Raw genomic sequence first — 20,362 nt, 5'->3', positions numbered from 1 at the left:
CCCTCTGGATAACCAGAGGGACTGTCACTCCAAAAAGGGGCAGACTGGCAGCTAAGTCCTCAAGAAGAACTCTGGATGGCTGAGTATTAATAAGGAAGATATGGTTTATGGTTTATTTGTTTTTCTATACCGTCGTATCAGAGGGAACCTTCACAACGGTTTACAATCATTTAACAAGGAAAGTACAATAATGAAATGTATTTATTTATTTAAAATTCTTATATACCGCACAAATAAGGCAGGTATCTGCCCATCTAGGCGGTTTACAACATTACACTCATAAAAAGTAGGAACAAAACAATCACATTAAATATATTAGGTACATCAGATCTGGTAAAAGATTCAACTGGTTGGGTTACTGGTTATTAAATGCTTTAATAGAAAGAGTTTTCAGTTTTTTCTTAAATTCGTTATGATTAACTGTCAATCTTATGTGGTCAGGTAAAGCGTTCCACTGGGTTGGGCCAGCCACAGAAAAAGCACGCTTTAGAGTTAAAGCCAGGGTTGCTGATTTGACTGAAGGAATTTCTACAATGCATTTGCCCATCGAACGGAGTTGTCTTGAAGGTTTATAGTAAAGGAATGATAACATTTATCATATATACATGCGTAAGTTACTGTTATACTGTAAGTTACTGTTATACTGTAAACCGATATGATATCACTGATGAATGTCGGTATATAAAACCAATAAATAAATATAACGAAGTAAGACAATAGTAATGGCAGTTAGAGTATTCTAAAATGTTGTAGACTAAGATATAAATATCAAAGGACGGTAACAAATCGTGGGAGCGCGGCTATATGTTTGAAACTGATCAGCAGTAAGGATGACTAATCTGCATGCACAGTGTTCAGTCTCATTTCTAGATGGTAAAGTGGCTCAGAACAGCATTTTATGCCTGAAAAGTACATTTTAAAGTCTGAATGTGAAACCTTTTTTAAATTACTGATGTAGTAATTCAGTATTTCAGTAATGCAGTATTTCAGAGTTGGTGCATTTCGTCCCCTGGTCAGATTGTATATGGTGAGTTAGTGCATGCACTGAACCAGGTGGCCAATCAGCACATGCGTCTAAGTAGGTAGGACTGTCCTTTGACCCGGTGACATAGTGTGGCTCCAGCGCTGTCCCTATCCAGAACTGAAGAGCGAGATGAGTGTGCCTCCATCTACCCGAAGCACCGCAGCAGAACCCCCACAATGCTGGCGCCTATGCGGTTGCACCACCCTCAGATCAGCCCAGCAAGAGTTAGGTATAAGTAACATAAGCAACTATCCAGGGTGCCCTGAAATTGTGAAGGTGCCAAACATCCAGGCCAAAGAGAATCATCCTTCTGCTTGCTTTAGGACCGTGTGATAGCATAGCTTCAAAGGGGCTCAGCTACCTATGGGCGCCAAAATCTTAAATCCGACTCATAAGCAAGCAAGCATACAAAAAAAAAAAAAAAAAAGGAGGTCACCGTCAAAGCCTGGGATGCTATACAAATAAGTACAAGTCTGAGGACAGCTGTGCATCCGTATTCGTTTGGAAAGTGCAAAAAGAAGCGCCGTGGAATCTTTTCCTATCCAGTCATCTTGCACTTGCTTCCTTTTAAAGTGTCCCTGATTATTTAATACAGTTCAATGAGGAATTCATCTCTCCTTCTCTGGTACACATGGTTAGGGTTTTATATCTCAAAGTAGAACCATGCTACTGTAGAACTGTATAACCCGCACCTCCCACACTACGCATATTTTATATCCAACATGTTGATTAAAAATAAAAAAAAAGGGAAAAACACAGAAGCTTTTTTATGCTTATCACTGTACAGACACAAGTTGCTCCGCTCTCACTTCAAGGCAGCGCACTCTCACTTTCTATCCTTTTTCTCCGCCCAGCCGGAGAAGCGCGGCTTCGGGGACAGCGACCACGCCTCTTTGCTCGCCAGCTGCGCCTGCGCATTCGCCGCACAGGTTCACTTTTGTTCGGCGGGAGGGAAGAGTGCTTCCGGGGCGGCAGGCTGAGGGTGAGCGGAAGTAGCCGGTGCGGAGGACACCAAGCAGGGTCCGGCGGCCGGTGCTGGGAGCGGTTTCGGAGATCGACGACGGTGGTACCTGCGTCTAGAGGCTCCGAGGAGGTGGTAGGCTCGGTGTCCACGGGACCGGGAGGTGGCCGAAGCGGTATCCGGGGCTGGAGCACCCTGTGGTGTCAGTGAGAGGCCGGTCGCGGCGGTGACTTCCCTGCTTGCCTTCTCCGAGGTCTGAGCGCGCCGACCATGGACAGATAGAGTGAGCGGAGCCGAGCCGGTGAGTGTCTCCCAGAGCTGCAGAGACCGGGAAGTGGCAGGGCTGGGAAGGAGGGAGAGCACGAGGGTTTCAATGCGGGGGTGTCCTGGCTGGTTCAGGCCAGGGGTCGGCATACTTAACCAGGTGAAGAGAGTCCTGATCCCCAGAAAAAAACATCCTGGAAGTGGGTTGCAGTAGTTCTGGGCTTTCTGTCGCCATGCTCTTCGACTTTCAGCGTAGCCAAGCATCCATATGGACCTGGCTGAGACTACAGTTTTGCAGAGATATTTCATGCATGTTTATAGGGGTGTCCTGATACATCGGACCTGTTTAAAGTTGGGAGCTACAGTGATAGGTAGTGGGTCCGCTCCCGCTTTAACACGGAGTAGTGTTTCTTGAGTTGGCTTCTGACTTGCAGCAGACGTACGTGGGGTTGGGCAAGGGTTAGAGTATGAATGGGTTCTGGGCAGTTGCAGTGGTCTCAGAGATTTATTTGTTACATAGTACAACTGCAGCAAAACGTAGGAAAGTTTAGGACGTGAGGTCTTGAAAGAAAAAGGAGACAACTTAAGGATAAGGCGGATTTGAAGGAGTTGCTGCTTTTCATTGGTTATGTTTATCAAATCAGCAAGCTATTATACCCTCACAGATGTCTTGTACAGTCATTGGGTTTGGAAAGGTGAGTAGTTAAATCTAAAATCCAAATCTAGTCAGCAGTTTCTGCTTTTCCTTCACGCAATGAATGAACAGTCTGAACTCACTTGCCTGTATTCATGTTATTTGGTGAAATTACAGTCGTTCCTGCTATCCAGGGAAGTAGTAAGCATAGAGCCAGTCCCAGCACTTAACAATTCCTGTTTATTTACAGGTAGCTTATGAAAATGGCCTCTGTGTTCAATGGGCCTACAGCAGTAGCTGATGTAATTAAAGATCTAGACACTCAGATAGCTGTAAGTAAATTGCTTGTACTGGCCTTAAATGGGCATGAAGGAGATGAGCGGTATATAGAAGTTGCACATCCCAATATCCAATTTCAGCAAATGCAATCTGGCAAACCACAACATAGGGATCATCAAAATTAGAAATTATTTTTTATTCTTTAAATCAATTAGTGCTTGGGAAACCAAAATAGATTTTTTGCTGTTTATTTTTTGTCACCTTTTTGAAAATTCAATATATTTGTTATTGGAAAGTTTTCTCCTATTTTTTTTTTTGTGGTTTTACTTTTTTTTTTTTTTTTAAGGTAAATGACTACAGGACAGCACATTGCCATCACTTAAGAATGAAATGCCCAACCTTGCCTATGTCACTTTTCCTGGTTTAAGGATATTGGTGAAATACTGTAAAATGTTTTCACTGATTACCTCCTTTCAATCTATAGACTTTAAACAGTTTTTCAAAGCTTCAGCCTTAGCAATCTGAGAGTTTTATTATCTAGGAGAATCGGCAAACACTTGTCAAGAAGTAGTTTCCTTTAAATATGATGGTCTTGCCCAAAGTTTCTCTTGCTTATATGCGATATATAGCTCATATCAAAAATCCAGACTGATTTTAATGATCCCTACCAATAACACAGAGTAAAATGTGAATTTTGCCACCATCATTCATGCAGAAAACCTTTAATTGCTTTGCTAATTTAGAAAGCTACAATAAACCTTTTTCACTCTGCATCACTGCAAGTTTGCGTAGTAGTGTGCATGGGCTTGCTGTGGGCTGTAGCAGACTACTTAAATATTATTACTTAATTATCTTGGTGTTTGGCAAGGCTGATTTGACTGAATCGTAAAGATGTGCATTCATTACATCTGTTTAGGCAGTATGCACATATCTTACCAATTTTATAGTACATGTGAAAAAATGTATAATGTGCACATTACTCATTATTAAAAATACATGCATACTAGCCATTTTTTGTGTGTATTATAAAGTTGGTGAGGTACATGTGTACCGCCATAATGGACGTAACAAATGCATATCCCTAATGAATTGCTCAGGTTAACCTAGGTAAAAGATAAAAGTACTGTAATCATTTGGCATACCATAATTTAGAGAGAGTATATTTTTCTGCTAAATTTTACTTTTTACAGCTGAAGTAGAATTGAATTATCTTTTCTACTTTTGGCATTGCTTCTTTAGACAGTTTGTACCTAACCACAGTAGGGTGCGCAGTGTGAGCTGGAGTTTCTGCAGTGTGCATGTTTTCTTCTCAATGCTGCACAATAACTACATCATACCGTCTGTCAGTTTTCCAGTCAGGTTTCAGGAGGATATATCATGGCACAGCTTTTTGTAGCCAAGAGACTGAAAGTAACTGCTACAAACCCTATCATGTGGCTGCCTGAAAATACTGGGAGGGTTAGATTCGTGATGATCTTAATTCTAGTTGCCAGCTAGAAGAGTTGCTGTGGCATGGTTTCATATATTGAGAACTACATGCCTCTAGTACAGGCATAAGCAATTCCAGTCCTGGAGTGCTACAGACAGGTCTGATTTTCAGATTTATTTCTATACAATGGAGGCAGTGGGTATCCTAAAAACCAGTTCTGTTTAACACTTCAGGCCTGGAGTTGCCTACCCTTGCTCTAGTATCTTATTGGAATCGGTCTGAATTAGCAAGTAATGCAAGAACAGCAGTCCCCATTTGATATAGGATATGACAAGTGATAGGTTACTCAGCCTAGCCAGTTCAGAGCTGGAATAGGCTAAAGTGCTATCTGTGCATGTAGTTTTATAATATATGGTATACCTGCTCTGTTAGGGAGAAAACATGTTTTAAACCATTTTCTTTTAAATGCAGTGCTTGACTGGCATCAAAAAATATTTCTTGCCTACTTGGTGCACTTCAACTTCCCATAGAGCCTATTAGGAAGCAGCGCACACCTTTCCTCTTCCCTCATATGTTTAGCAAGGGGTTAGAGAGAAGCTGGATTCACAATGCAAATGCAGAGAAAATGCATTATTCTGAGGATTTTGGTGATTGTAGCCCTGAATTAAAGATGTTTTTTAGAGAAATGAGTCTAAATACATTTCTGCAAATTTTTCACCAGCTTTCTTCAGTTTCTTAGTAGCCTTGGTCATAAGTAGGCAGTACAGCTTTCATTCTGTTTCTCGTAAGCAGTGATTCTAGCTAGAAACCTGAGCACATAGCTGGAAGTGAGATGATAGGCAAATAAATATAACCAGTGTGTGTCAGTCTGACAAAAAAAGACTCTAAACAGCTCACCCTGGATATGAGCCTAATAATTATTTGCTTGATTTATTGTATACCAAGAGTGAAAATATTTCAAGTATCCCTAATGATTTGTTTGTGGGGGGGGTGGGGGGGGGGGGAGAGATTTCTCCCCTTCCTGTTCTTTGCCCGTTTCTGACTTCCAGCTGATAGGTTTGGGTCCACACAATCCCAAGCAGAAGCAGGACCTAGAGAAGCTGTATGACCTCCAGGCAAAAGCCCAGCAGATAATGAACCAGTTCGGTCCCTCTACCTTGATCAACCTGTCCAATTTCTCCTCAATCAAATCTGAACCTGTCAGCACTCCACAGCAAAGCCCTATGGCCAACAGCACCACCGTGGCAAAGATGCCCGGCACCCCAAGTGGAGGAGGCCGTAACAGCCCTGAAAGCAACCAGGTAAGACTTTTTTTTTTTTTTTTTAATGTTGGTTTTACCCTGTTCTCTTTCACCTTGTTTGGCAGGTTCTAGAGTAGCATTTCAGCATAGTTGATTAAGGACTTGGGTGTGCTGATCTCTGAACATAGTACTGTATTCCCTTGGAAGACCAAACTCATTTTTTCTTTCAATGTCTCTGTTGTAGTTAGTACTGGTAACGTGGGAACTTTTTCTCCCTGCCTCCTGTTGTGTCTGTGAAGGTAGCTGAATTTCCATTCTCCGTGGCAGGGCCCAGCATGGAGCCAGAATTTAGCTGAAAAACTTCAAGAGTTTGAACTTAGTAAAGTTCTAATTAATTTTCTTTAAAGGGTTAATGCTTTATAATTAGAGGTTGCTCAAAGGATTAGAACTTTGAACTGAGGGTTGGCAGAAATCTCAGATGTGGTTTAAATCTTTGAGCAAGTCTCTGTCCCCCTGTGCCTCAGTTTTGTTATAATTGGATGGTTCCTCTTCCATCTTCCACTTTAGAAGCTGCCAGGTTACTTGGCAGGCTCATGTATGGTTTAGCAATGCTTTTTATTGGTGCACATGGAATCCCGGTTGGCTAAGACATGCGGTATGAATGCAAGCACTGTTTAAAATGGTCAGGGTGTCCATTCAGATGTTAGAAGAATGGATTTGCATAGGAGGTAGTATTCTTTCCTATAGTACTTCCTCACTTTATTTGCTGTCTTATATCTTTGGCTTTGGCAGACCAGTAAAGAAGTCATTGGATTGTTACAGCTGCATGGAAGTTCTTCACAATGTAAAAGGTCTTTGCTGTTATTGCTATTATTTATTTAAAATTAGGTTTTAACTAAGAAAAAGTTACAGGACCTAGTGAGAGAAGTGGATCCCCATGAACAGCTGGATGAGGATGTGGAAGAGGTAAGCATTGGCCGGTGTGTCCTCTCTCCTGAACATCCCATAGTGTGGCATCCTCGCTGCATGCTGATCATTTCATTTCCTCTTAATCTGCATGAGGTGTGCTATCCCACAGATCCATGTGAGTAGACCATTCTACTAACAGTTGTTTGTTTAATTCTAAAGATATATATTTAAGCACCAGGTGGGACAAAGCAGTGACCACTTGTAGCTTTGGATGCAGTAGGTGTAATACACAGGTGTCAGCACTGCATGCCTTTTCTATACTGCCATGACCTTATTCCTCATCCTGCAGGCTTCAGGGTATTAAAAGAAATCTGAACATAGCAGTGAGCAGGGCCAGTGATAGCTTTTTTTTTTTTTTTTTTGCTGCCTTGTGCAAACAATTACTGTGCTGCCTCCCCCTGCTCCTGGTTCATTTAGTCTCTGACCCAGGCCCAGTACCCTCCAGCGATACAAACTCTAAATGCTGACACCTCCCCTAACCCCTACATCTTCACCACCTGCCCTGGAATACATGGCTAGTACAAGGATATTAGATGCCCTAAGTGAACCTTATAGCCTTGCACAACACACCCCTTCCCCCAACCACTCCCGGCCTATGCCACATACACAGTTATGCATTTATAACAATTTTACATGAAAAATATCAAAGTAGCATATTCTAAGATAAAAATATCACTTGCATTATGTTTACATGCACTGCTGTGATGCCAACCAGAAATCCCTGCAAAAAAAATCACTTGGAAACTCATATGGTGTTAGGCCTGGTGTGTGTGTGTGTGTTTGACTCTCCAAAAGCCCTAAATCACTAATATGATTCCTGTTAGGAGAATACCTCATCTTATTCACACATGCAGAACATAAACAGACCCTCACCAAATACAGAATAGAGCAACCATAAAGTAGAAATACAAATGCAACCCAACCTGAACTGGAAACCACAAAAAGCCAGACTCTGTGCAGTGCAACAGTAAAAAACCAGAACCATCACTATTCCTCATACATAGTCATAATAAAAACATATTTCAAAAACAGATGACAAGATAATTAAAAACTCATATACTATTTTTTTTTTTTAATGTCCCAAACACCAATAAAATATTTCAGAACAGCAGACACATCAAATAGCAGCCTAAAAATAAAACGGATTTTAAAAATTCACGCTCTCCATACATGGGAACATTTGATTACAAGGCACCCTAACATTGCCATGGATTAGTGGGCATGGGGTGCACAACATCTCTTTCTCAATGTATATACACACAGAAGCTTGCATATATGCATCCATTTGACCTTTCCTGCAACTGACTCTCCATTATAAAATGGGTGTGTTTCTATTTCCCCATGTTCGGTTTTGATTTGTGAAATTGTTCTTGTTTCCGAATCATTAAGAACAATGTCAATCTCATAAATGGGACCTAAGAAAACTCATCTTGCACTTTTTCCCTAGGCAGGCAAGGTCCACGGGGCCTCTTATTCTTCCTCTGCTGCTGCATGAGATGTATCTTGTTCTTCGGGGAGAGCAACCATTCTGTGTCTTCTCCTGCGTGCCGGCAATGTGGTATTCAACACTCGCGGTGCTAGCACTGCCCCTATGCTCATCTCCTGCATCGCAAGGTGAGCACAGAGGAAGTGCTAACACCGTGAGTGTTGAATACCACAGGGCTGGCACATGAGAAGCTGTAGGACAGGCTTCCTCTTACGGGCTGGGATGTGGCGTGCGGCCTCCTGCTTCTTCTGCTGCTGGTGGGATGGGGTTCACAGACAGTCTGCCGCTGGTTGGTATCGGGTGCACTGGCGTCCATGCAGGTCTCTCCCTGCTCCCGACACTGCCCCCCTTGGTGTGCCACCCTGTGCCGTTGCATGGTTTGCACACTAGTGGCGCTGGGCCTGGCAGTGAGCCTTGTTAAGCGACAAGGGTTATAGACTCTGGCTCTTGGTTTTATTGTTTTAAGCTTTGTCTGGAGTAAATTTGACAGTCGCAACTGGGGGACTATGTACTATAAACTTTTTTTTTTTTTTTTTGTTCATTTTTGCCATTGCCATATAGATGTTGCTGCAGATCGCTGATGACTTCATTGAGAGTGTGGTAACAGCAGCTTGTCAGCTGGCTCGGCATCGCAAATCCAACACTCTGGAAGTAAAAGATGTGCAGCTGCATCTGGGTAAGATTCTGCATATTCCCAGCTCTCTCCTTGGGTCCCATAGCCTTGGCAAGAGAAAATAGTTGTAAACTGCTCTACGCTGAACAATTTGCTTGAGACCACCAGGCTAGTATCAAGAAGGCTAGAGGAGTGCTTTGGAATGTTTGATAACATAGTTTATTTTTTTGTGATGTTGCTGCTTGTGCTATGCACAAACATTTAGTGACGTCACTATATGGTGACCTGGTGAATTCTGGAATCTATCACATTTCATTTCATTTTAGACTTTTTTGCTGCCTTTCCACTACTCTTATGATTTATAAGGCATCAGATCCTGGCACTTTGTCCACGGGTCGTTGTCTGTATTTTCCATCCAGCATTACCAGTGACATTTATTTTGACTGAGAAAAGTGGCTGTTCAAATTTATTGCCCGTCACACCTATGCACAACTTGCTGGACCTGCACTGCAGACTTCAGCGCGCTCCCAGCTCCAGGTGAGGTCATTGTCGCACATGTGCATTGATTATCTGGAGCGCCTAATTTCCCTGTACGTACCCGGATCAGTCCAGACAGTGGGTTGAGCCTCCTGTCCAGCAGATGGAGACAGAGAAACACTGAAAGGGTATCCTATATCAGGACAGAGCCTAGTCTGCATCCCTTCAGTATTTCTCTGTCTCCAGCAGATGCAGGCAGCTGAACCTGTGGCTCCCTTCCTTTTCTCAATTTGTCTCTCCCTGTGAGATTTTACCTTCTTGTTTTTCCAGGATCAAGCAAGTATTACTTTTAATTCTGTATTTTAAAAATAAATAAATAAAGGAATTCAAGACTTCTGTTTTAAGGGAGACAGCTCTGTCTCACCACTCTTATGGGAGCCTCGGGGGGCTTGCCCCTTGCTTATTCAGCCTAGGAATCCCTTCCCGGTGACCTGCTTGGGGCGATACTGGTGGTCCAGTCACTCCCCCTCTTTGCCTGTGCTGCCCTCAAGGCGTCCTTCACCTCCAGTAATTAGCAGGGAAGCTTGATTCCCCTGCAATCGCTAAAGTTTAAAAAAAAATATAAATACATAAAAGGCAAAGACAAGCGAAATCAGCCCTGCTAGTGCAGGGAAAACAGCACAGCAGGGTTCGTTTGCCTGGGCAGCCCAGCTCAGCTGATTCTCTCTCTCCGCAGCGCTTCTTACCTCTCATCATGTCGCGTTCTGATTGCTGCCTAGCCTGTGGGGAGCCTGCGATTCGGCTCTCCCGCGATGGGCTGTGTTCTGATTGTTTGCCCGGCGGGGAGGGTCCCTCCGCGGCAAGATCGGCAGCCCGTGGGGGACCCTCCAAACGCGTGGCTAGGCCGTCCGCCTCACAAAAAAACCATGGGAACAGCAGCCATTTTGGGAGCAGGTTTTTCTTCAGGCTGCGGGGCTTAGGAGAGCCTGATTTAACCATTTCTTCGCCGGATTTAAACCCAGTCAGAGCCCCAGAGGGAGGGTTTTGATCCTCCTCCCTCTTTACCCGGGAAATCCAGGATTTGTGCATTAGGAGCACAAATTCAATCTGGCTAGACTGCAGGAAGAGGATGACCCCTCTCCAGGTCCCCCTCCCCCAGCTAAAATCCCTCGGGTGCCTGCTCCGCAGCTGCCTCCTGTGCCGGATGGGCAGGGCTCTGTCAGGGTGGTGCCAGGACACCCCCCCCCCCCCCCCCAAAACCGGCTGCGATCCCTGATCTTGATCTGGACTCTTACTTGCTACCAGGTCCTCCTCTTGAGGGTGGCGACCTGTGTGTTCTCCGTTTGTTCCAAAGGGAAGAGCTGGACCCGCTCATTCCCTTTATTTTGGATGAGCTGGGAACTGAAGTGCCACCTGAGGATTCCGCTACGGCCTCTATACCAGCTATCGTGGACCCGGTCCTGCTAGGACTTGGGGCTCCTCCATGTACGTTCCCGTTCCACCCTATGCACAGGCAGCTGCTCCTCCGGGAATGGGAGTCTCCGCTTTGATTATCTGTAGTGCCTAATATTTTTATAATAAGAGATATAGATCAAGAAAACAATAATGGATTCAAAACCACACTTTAATCTTGGCTTTCAATTTTCAAACCACAAAGCAAAGAAAAACATAACAATTTAAAGTCCTCCTCCAAAAAGTAGGCCCGAGAATGAAATATTTTTGGAAGCAGGATAACAAGGAAATATCAAAAAAGGAAATTAAGGTGAAAATAACCAAACTTATTTAACATAGACCATCAATTGCATTATATATGACCTCAAGACACATCTCATCTATTCCTAGACTCTAAGCTATCAGATTTCAGATCTAAAAAGTAACATAGCTGAGAAGGCTCAAAAAATATACATTTAGCATCTGCAAATCTAATTAAGCACTTACTAGGAAACGAAATAAAAAAAAAAAAAAAAGTAGAGCCAAGAGATGAAATGTCTTGTCCCATAACGATGAAATTCTTCTGCTTTACATCACTTTCACAAGTCTGCATCATTTTTGTCCCAGAAATAAAACATACCATCTGCAAAGGAACTGACGTAGAACGATCTCTCTGTCCTGGGGGAAAACAAGTTACCAGTAGCACGGCTCTCCTGAGGAAAGCTCCAAGAGCCTAGTTAATGCAGGCTACCGGTGGACACACTTCCTGCCAAAACTTCCTCTCCTTGACTTTTGGCTTTTTTCCCAGAGGGTAGGAAATAGATTTTGCTCACAGGAAGTAATGCATCACCCGAGATTGCCAACACCTCTAAGAGTTATTTCTTGAACAGCTTCAATGGTGCAATTAAAGGAATCTTAGGAAACTTTAACAGGCGTAGATTGAAGAATTTTCCTGTGAACCATTGCTTTGTTCTGAACTGGACATCTGGGATACATGGTGTCCCAAGGCATCAGTTCTACCATTGTGGTCCTCCAAGGCAGAACCCCCCTGAATTTACATATGCATATCTGAAGAAATAGTCACACGTAGAAAATGATTTCTTCCATGAAGTCAATACATTCCAGATAGCCTCCAAAGTTATATTGGGTGGCCTAACCAATGGAGGTCTAATAACGATATTAGCAGTCACTGCTTCAGTCTCTAAAGGGGTAGTGAGACCTACCCCATTTACTAAAACCTGAGTCCCAGAACTTGCCTCCAACTCAGGTCTTCCCTGCGGAGGTCCCAAAGTGGCTGATGGTTCCTTAGTTACTCCCTCAAGGGCTCTGTCCTTCCATGTTCAGCAAGTCATGGAGGTCTTTAGCTGCAGCTGTGCATCCAGGGAACAGAGGGATGGGACACTTGCCCAGAGTAAGACATTTGAAGACTGCTGAAATGGTGCAACTTTTGAGAGAGTCTGAGGGTGGCTCCCTCATCTTGCCCTTGTGTTACCCCATGATGAGATACAAATATTCACAGAAACAGCAAAAATCTGAGTCGACCTCACAGACCTTCAGGCCGATACTGTAAGTGCGCTCAGCTGGATGCAGTGTTTAACCCACTGGATGCATGTTTTTGATGCGCATCCACTACCCCTTATACTGTAAAGGGTTTAGCAGGTTGAAAACGCACGTCCAAACCCTCTCCTGGGTTTCCGCTACTAAGGAGGCGCTAGGGATGCACTATTGTCCCTAACGCCTTCTTTTTAGCACGACCCCTCGCTCAAATACATGCCCAGGAGAGGTGGCTGGGCAAGTGTTGGGAGAGCGGGTGCTCAACACTGACTCCTGGGTTTTGCCTCCCTTCCAGCAAATGGAGACAGAGAGCTGTCACATAACCTGGTGTGCCACCTGCAGTCCCTCAGTATTTCTCTGTCTCCAGCAGATGGAGGAGGTGCAAAACCTGCAGTCCTGTACCTAAAAAAAGAAAACCAAAATATAGAGAGAGAGGGAGGAAAGGAAGAAAAGAGATTTTCCTCCCAGGAGGTTGGCAGGTCCTGATGAGACCATCCCTCCTGGTTGTAGAGCAGGGGCTGGGGACCCTTGCTCACTGAATCACCCTGAAGGTGAAAGCTGGTGGTCCACTTCCCTCACCTCTAGGACGATTGGGAAGGAGCCTCTGCCACTCTTCAGACAGGGAAGTTAATTTATTTTTATCTCTTTTTTTTTTTTTTTTTTTTTTAATAAAGTTAAAAAAAAAAAAGACAGTGCGTTTGTTTTCCTTTTGTCTTCCTCTCGGCGGTGGCAGAGTAAGGTAAGCCAAGCAAAGGGGCACCCTAGTGGCCTCTCAGTGCCTTCTCGTGCTGTGCGGTCGGGGCCAGGCCATGCCGCACGGGTGCCCATGCACTGCGTGTGGAGAGAGTAGCCCTCGGCTCTCCAGGGCCGGCTGCTGTTCCCGATGCCTCTCTGGCAGGGAGGATACATCGGGGGGGACGGGGGGACGGACTGTGACAGCATCTTCAAGGCATTGCAGGCCTGGTAGGTTGGCGGCTGCTGCTGCAATGGGGAAGGCCAATGATCAGTTCCCGCTGAACGGCAAAACCATATTGAAAACTTTCACAGGGGGAGAGGATCTCCCACCAATGCTTTCCACAGTGGTTTTCAGGTCTGGGAGGCCCAGGGGGGGGCAGTCAGGGGAGGATTAAGATCTTCTGGAGGAGGATTCTTATGGTTCCTCTCCTTTCTCCCCGGAGTTCATTCTTTTGTCGCATGAAGCTTTTTTGGCCCAGGAGGCCACAGGGCGGTGATGTCAGAAGCTCCGCCCATGAAGAGGTCCAAGTTTTCGGGGGGCCACAAGCATTCGGATAGTCCTGTCCAACTCTGGTAGTTTCTATCCTGTTGCAGGCTTGAAAGACTTCCACATCCTTGGCGTATGTCAGTGTTTGGAGAATATTTGAGTCTTGGTGTATGGAACAAGGGGTTGATCCTCGGTGAGCGTTGGTGGCGCAGATTCTGGCTTTTTTGCAGATAGGCCTGACGAAAGGTTTGTCCTTCAGCTCCCTGAGAAGAGCAGGTGTCGGCCCTGAGCTGTTTTCGAGGCAAGGTTCATGGAACAACCCTAGCTGCACATCCGGCTGTGGTATGTTTCTTCCGCCCCCCCCCCCCCCCCCCTGTTCATAAGGTGTGCCCTTCTTGGAGCCTTAACTTGGTCCTCAAGGGCTTGTGTGTGATGCCATTTGAGCCTCTTAAAAGGGCCACCATAAAAGATCTCACTTTGAAGGTGGTTTTCTTGGTGGCGATTTGTTTAGCCAGAAGGATATCGGAACTTTAAGCCTTGTCATGTAGGGAGCCTTTTCTGTGGATTTCGGATTCCAGGGTCTCTTTGCAGACGGTTCATCTTTTCTGCCGAAGATGGTTTCGGCGTTCCACTTGAGTCAGTCAATGGAGCTTCCAGCTTTCCAAAATCTGGAAATTGGTGTGCCTCATGCAAAAGAATTAAGGCATTTGGATGTCAGAAGGGCGTTGTTAAGGTATCTAGAGGTCACTAACAGTTTCAGATTGTAGGATCACCTTTTTGTGCTATGGAGTGGTGCAAAATAGGGTCAGAAGACATCAATGGCCACTATTGCGTGTTGGTTGAAGGAGGCCATTGGTTCTGCATACATCTGTAGTGGCTGTCCTATCCCAGATGTGGTTAAGGACTCATTCTAACCAGTGCCAGGCGGCTGCCTGGGCAGGATGTCAGCTGGTTTTGCGGCAAGAGATTTGCACGGTGGATACTTGGAAATCTCTGCACACTTTTGCCAGACACTATCGGCTGGACATCCAAGCAATTTTCTTATGTCTCTCTCGGAGCTGTAAATATTGCTTCTATAGCAGTGGTTTATTTATTTATTTATTTAAAATTTTTATATACCGACATTCATCCAGGATATCACATCGGTTTACAGTGTAACACAAACAAACGCCAGGCATGGCGCTTTACATTGAACAAATAAAACAAGTTAACAAATGAATAAATGAGGGTGTGGATAACAAGGGGAAATTTGCATTAAATAATCAACGAGGTTTGTAAATATATACATATGTACAAAAGGAAGACACTAAGAGATAAGCAATTTAGGAGTGCTAGGAGGAGAGGGGGGAGTGGCGAGCAGAGGGAAGGGAACGAGGTGAGGGGGGGAGAAAAAGTGTATGAGGTGAGGGGGGGAGAAAAAGGTAGGAGAAGGGCGAAGTGAGGGGATAGAGGGCCAGAAGAGGGGGGCAGAGGAGAGGAAGGGTGGGCAGTGGAGAGGAAGGGAGAAATTAGGTGTATGCCTTGGCGAAGAGCCAGGTCTTGAGTTTCCGCTTGAACGATTTGAGGCATTCCTCTTGCCGTAGTTCAACTGGCATTGTGTTCCAAAGGGTCGGCCCGGCTATCGATATTGCACGGGCTCTGGTAGATGTTAGTTTGTAGAGTTTAGGGGAAGGGATGGCATAATTGCGAGATGTGCGTGTCTAGTAGGCTTATTAGACTGGTGTAAGCGGAAGGATTCATTAAACCAGTTCATTTCAGGATTGTATAAAGCCTTGTGGATGAGAGAGAGAGTCTTATATTGTATACGGGAAGCTATTGGGAGCCAATGTAGATCTTTTAGAACAGGTGTAATATGGTCGTGTCTGCGTAAGTTGGTCAAGATTCGGGCTGTTGTGTTTTGTAAAATTTGAATGGGGTGAATGGCGTTGTTAGGAAGGCCAAGGAGAAGGGAGTTGCAGTAGTCTGTTTTGGCGAAGATGGTGGTTTGGAGCACTGTTTGGAAATCGGGGGGGTGTAGTAAGGGTTTTAGTGTGTTGCCGGTGTGTCGCCAAGCACCAGCAGGTGTGTCGTGTGCTACCGGTCTCTCCCGCTGCTCTTCCCTCCTCTTCCTTCACTGAGTTAGAGGCAGACGAGCTTCCACTGCTGCTGTTGCCGCCCGGCCTATCAGCACATTCAAGCCCTTTTCTTTCCGCACCTGCTCCCATGGCCCAGAACAGGAAGTGATGTGCAGTGGAGCTGCCTAGGAAGAAAGAGCCATGCTGCATGGAAAAGTAGAGGCGGCAGCATCGGGCAGTAGTGTGGGCCTGGAGCAAAATCCGAAGCAGACGGCAATCGGCAAAGGAGACAGCAGCGTTAGCCTCCCGCGACCGATGGGATTCTTCTTTCTTGGCCTGCGGGGGCTGGAGGAGGAAGCTGCTGCAGCTACCATTTGTGCTGGGGGGAGGGGCACAGGAAGAGAGAGAGCGAGCCAGCCAGCCTGTCTGTAAGTGAGAGCATGTATGTGTGATTGAGAGAAACTGGTCAGAGGTGATGTGTGTGTTTATGTGAATGACCATGAAAGTGACTGATCGGGGAGATGCATGGAGTGTGTGAGAGATTGGTCAGGGAGGTGAAGTGTGAGAGAGATCATGGAAGTGAGAGGTGTGTGTGCACATGAGAGAGAGACTGGTGGGTGTATGTGAGAGAAAGTGATTATGGGAATGAGAAGCCTGTGCATGTGAAGAGTGAGCATGGGAGTGAGAAACCTGGGTGTGTGTGAGACACACAGTATGGGAGTGAGAAGCCTGTATATGTAAGATAGAACATGGGAGTGGGAAGCCTGTGTGTGCATGAGAGAGACTGTTTGGGAAGGTGACGTGTGTGTGTGTGTGGGGGGGGGTCCTGGAAATTATTGGTATGTGAGAGACAGAAACTGGGCGGGGGGGAGGGGGCGTGAGAGACTGGTCATGGGCCCTAAGGAAAAGGACCATGAGTACAGAGCTTCAGCTATTACTGATGCTTATGGTGTGTGCTACTGGCCTGCATGGAAGAGGAGTAGGAGAGCTGCTGGAGAGAGTAGGTAAAGGTGGCTTGTTAAGCTTATTTTTCTTGATTGACTGCCATTTTAATTATTGAATATTATGTGATGTATCTGCTGTTTTGAAATATTTTATTGGTGTTTGGAGAATTTTTAATAGTTTTTATGAGTTTTTAATTGTCTGATGTTATTCTGTTCATAGCTGTTTTGAAACATATATTTTGTTTATTAGTATAGTTTTACAATTATTTCTGTGGGGGGATCTATAGCTGCTTGGCTAGTTATGTTTTCCTAATAGGAGATGTATCAGGTTTAGGGCCTGATTTAATATTTGTAGTGTTGCCTTTTCATAGATAGGGTTGTTACTGTTTGAGTGCATTCCATAATAGAGGTGTAATGGTGTGCAGATTAGTTGATGTGCATTACTGCAGATCCTGGGAGTATGTTAGGTCGGTTCTGTGAGTGTTATCGAGGTGAGGTAACTTACTAGCATGTAAGCCTTTATATCAGGCTTCCCTGTACGTACCCGGATCAGTCCAGACTCCTGGGTTTTGTCCCCCCCTCTAGCAGATGGAGACAGAGCAGTTATCAAAACAAACTCCGCCTATAAATAGGCTGGTGCCACCTACAGTCCGGCAGTATTCTTCCTTTTTGGCAGAAAGGTTGAGGGAGCAGTTCTTTGCAGTTGGTCTAGAGTGACGGGGTAGTCGGGGTTCTATGTTAGCTACCTCTCGCAGTTTGGGTACAGGACGATACTGAGGGACTGCAGGTGGCACTCTAGTATATATGGCAGTGCCCAAAGTTTTGGTTCTCTGACTCCATCTGCTGGCAGGGATACACAACCCACTTCTCTGGACTGATCCTGAGTACTACTGGAAAGAGAATTAGCAGGTAAGAACCAATTTTCTTTTATGTTCAAATTAAATAAAAAGTTTAAAAATAAATAACCCTCTCTACACGTAATAACTTACCTCATCCTTGAGATAGTAGCAAGCCAAATGGAGCAGAAGTGAGCTCCAGCCACTCCTATCCTGCTAGATCCCGGGTTCAAAATGGTGCCAGCTAGCCCAGAGGCTGAGGTCATTCTGCTGTGTAGCCGTAAAACATAATGGTGCTAGCCTCCAGGCCCAGAGGCCAGTGCCAGGCATGTAAGAAAAAGTGGGGAGAGGTTTGTTTCTGATCTTCTGAAACAAAAACACCTGAATTTTGATGAATGTTTTTAAATAAAAAGAACTGAAATGCAACTTTTTTTTTGTCACATTTTTTCATTTCCTTTGAAAACAAATGCACACCCCTACTATTTGTTACTAATTTTGTACCAGTGGTGATCAATTTTGGTACAGAATAGTTTGGAACCCCACAAAGGTTACCACTGTGTCCCAAACATGCTAATGCATCATGAAAATAAATTCCAATGTGTCAAAGATGTGAACTAGGAAAATATATAAAGTGTATGAGGGTTAACGCTTTTGATAGCAGAGCTGACTTTAATGACAAGCAATTAGAGGCCATGACATCGAATTTGTACTATTGCTATAGGGCGTATGCCGCACTGTACAGAGTGGGTTTTTAACTCTCACCTCTCGATATTCTGGGATTGTCCTGCACCTTCTGTATGTTGTATAGGCTACAGATCTTCCCCAGTGGTTCTGGGTAGGAGTTCCTCAGTGTCCTGCTTGGCATGGAGTTGGATAGTTTTGAATGGGTACCTGCAGGAACTGGATAATGCAAAGCCTTGGGTAGTTGACCACTTTTATATGTGTGTTTGTTTTTTTTATCTAATTCCAGAGCGTCAGTGGAACATGTGGATTCCAGGCTTTGGTTCTGAAGAAATCAGACCCTACAAAAAAGCCTGCACGACAGAAGCTCACAAACAGGTGAGAAGCTAAGGACACCTGGGGACTGGACCCAACAGAATTTTCTTTTATATTAAAAAGAAATTCATCATCCTTCCCTCATTTTCCACTGACCTGATGAAAGAAGTAAAATTCCCAAAAGCTAGTTTAAAAAATATTGTCAGTCCAATAGAAAGGTCTCTCCTCTAACTGTACCATTTTGTTTCTACTTGCTGGGAAGTACTGGGGCGAGGACCTTAGTGGTGGTGCTGGCGAGTGAGCAGTGCTGAGGGTGTGCTTCAGAGGAGATGTCGGGCTGCTGTGGGTCTCCAGAGCTATCCTGGCCATCCCCCCCTGGGTGGGAAGAGCAACAAAGTGCCAAGGGAGAAAACAAGCAAATGACCACAAAATAGGAACTCAGTTTGCATAAACAAATTACTGACTGTATACAGTTCAATGTCCGAGGGCTCCTGCTATGTCTTCTTACAGTTTGATAAATGTAAGATACCATTCAAAGTCGAAATATAACCTCCTGGTGCTGTCATTTCTGTACACTCCAAGTATATTAGAACGCTCAGTCTATAAGTTGAGGGCCTGCTCGTAAGTATCTGGTATTTCACTATGTGGATTTTATTTCTTTGCAGAGAATGGCTTTGATTCGCAAAACAACAAAGAAATAATGCAGAGGACCAGCGATGAACTGTCTGATGGTGCATTTTGGGATACCTGCCCCAAGCTGGAGCCTTTTGTTTGGGGGGAGTAAGGGGTTAACGTTTCTCGGAAGGCCTTTATTTTCATTAAGGGCTTCAGGAGCAGCAGTGTACCTCGTGACCCAGAGGAGGACTGATAAAAGGACATCCCTCGTTCCCAAATGGAAGGCGCGTGCCGTAGGAGGAGGACGTTGTGTGTGTGTGTGACTTTAAAATGATTGTGCAGGGTGGACGCGGCGCCTGCTCTCGCTTCATGGGGACAGTATTTGAAGTTGTCTGGGAGTCTTTTGTTTCTGCCCCACAATCCCTGCCTTGTACTTTGTAATGTCAGTGTTTATATAAATACTTGCATTTGATTTTTTTTTTTTCATGAATAAAGTTATTAATCTAAGTTGGGGGCTGCTGCCTCTTCGCATGCACGGGTTGGTGTGGAGGACCCACCCCCATCCCCATGGCACGTGAGATGGGAGTTCTGTCCTGCTTAGAATCGGGAATCCCTGAGCTAAGCCGTACAATTTTCAGTCATTGCTTTTGTCAGCCAAAGGAAAAAGGACTCATCAGGGCCGCCTTCTTTAGAAAAGTGAATGAAATGTTTTTAGGCTGGACTGCTTTTTACTGCGACCCAAATGCAGGTTAGAAAACAGCAGGCCTTGCGCAACTGCAAAATTATCCATGGAGCGAGCACTTGGCTGGGGTACCCTGGCACCCAGATCTGGGTTTAGCGCTGTGGAGGTGGAGTTGCCTAACCCTGCTGCAGATAAATCACTTGAGGGCATGAACTTGTGCAGGTGTAGCAGTTAGATCTTTTCTGGATAAAGTGTTTCAGAGTCAACCACTTTATCAACTCTCGAGGACAAAAAGAAATAAAACGTGGAATGACAGCTCTCTTACAGGAAATAACCTTTCTGTTATTAGGAGGGGTTAGTTTTATTGCTGATTGGTGAGCTGCTGGCTGCCAGGAGCCTTCACGTTTTTATCACCTAGAAATCATTGCCATAGTTCTTAGCTGAATGGCACAGAAGCCCTCCAGAGCACTGAAGAAGTATTGCTTGGAGGTGAACAGGTACCAGGCACTGCTCCCCTCCCTCCCGGGGCTGGGAATGCAGAAAATAAGTTCCAACACATGATTTTCACCGATGTGTGAGCTGTGCTCCTCGCCAGTCTCTACCATGCCGCTTGCGTAAGTGCTTGCACTGCAAACCTTGATATCTGCGTGA

General features: G+C 44.9%; 1 protein-coding gene across 2 annotated transcripts; it reads left to right on the top strand.

Moving 5' to 3' along the window:
- Positions 1-1,909: 1,909 nt before the first annotated feature.
- TAF12 (TATA-box binding protein associated factor 12) lies at positions 1,910-19,501 on the top strand. 2 transcript variants are annotated; one of them, XM_029619542.1, is made up of 7 exons: positions 1,910-2,286; positions 3,134-3,215; positions 5,641-5,892; positions 6,721-6,798; positions 8,849-8,963; positions 18,389-18,477; positions 19,080-19,501. In XM_029619542.1, the coding sequence occupies exons 2-7, from the start codon at positions 3,141-3,143 to the stop codon at positions 19,113-19,115; spliced, it is 645 nt and encodes a 214-aa protein (XP_029475402.1). In that variant the 5' UTR covers positions 1,910-2,286; positions 3,134-3,140; the 3' UTR covers positions 19,116-19,501. The 2 variants fall into 2 exon arrangements, with proteins under 2 accessions (XP_029475402.1, XP_029475403.1); XM_029619543.1 differs by lacking the exon at positions 3,134-3,215 and having other exon boundaries at positions 1,927-2,286.
- The last annotated feature ends 861 nt before the right edge of the window (positions 19,502-20,362 follow it).

This window comes from Rhinatrema bivittatum, chromosome 11, assembly GCF_901001135.1.
Source record: "Rhinatrema bivittatum chromosome 11, aRhiBiv1.1, whole genome shotgun sequence".
Lineage (NCBI taxonomy): Eukaryota > Metazoa > Chordata > Amphibia > Gymnophiona > Rhinatrematidae > Rhinatrema > Rhinatrema bivittatum.
This window is presented reverse-complemented; position numbering and strand designations above follow the sequence as displayed.

Bases quoted from the DNA above. Each gene is read 5' to 3' on its own strand.
- TAF12 (XM_029619542.1), top strand. From the start codon at position 3,141: ATGAAAATGGCCTCTGTGTTCAATGGGCCTACAGCAGTAGCTGATGTA. The intron at 3,216-5,640 runs GTAAGTAAATTG...TCTGACTTCCAG, and splicing joins ATCTAGACACTCAGATAGCT to CTGATAGGTTTGGGTCCACA. The intron at 8,964-18,388 runs GTAAGATTCTGC...ATCTAATTCCAG, and splicing joins AGATGTGCAGCTGCATCTGG to AGCGTCAGTGGAACATGTGG.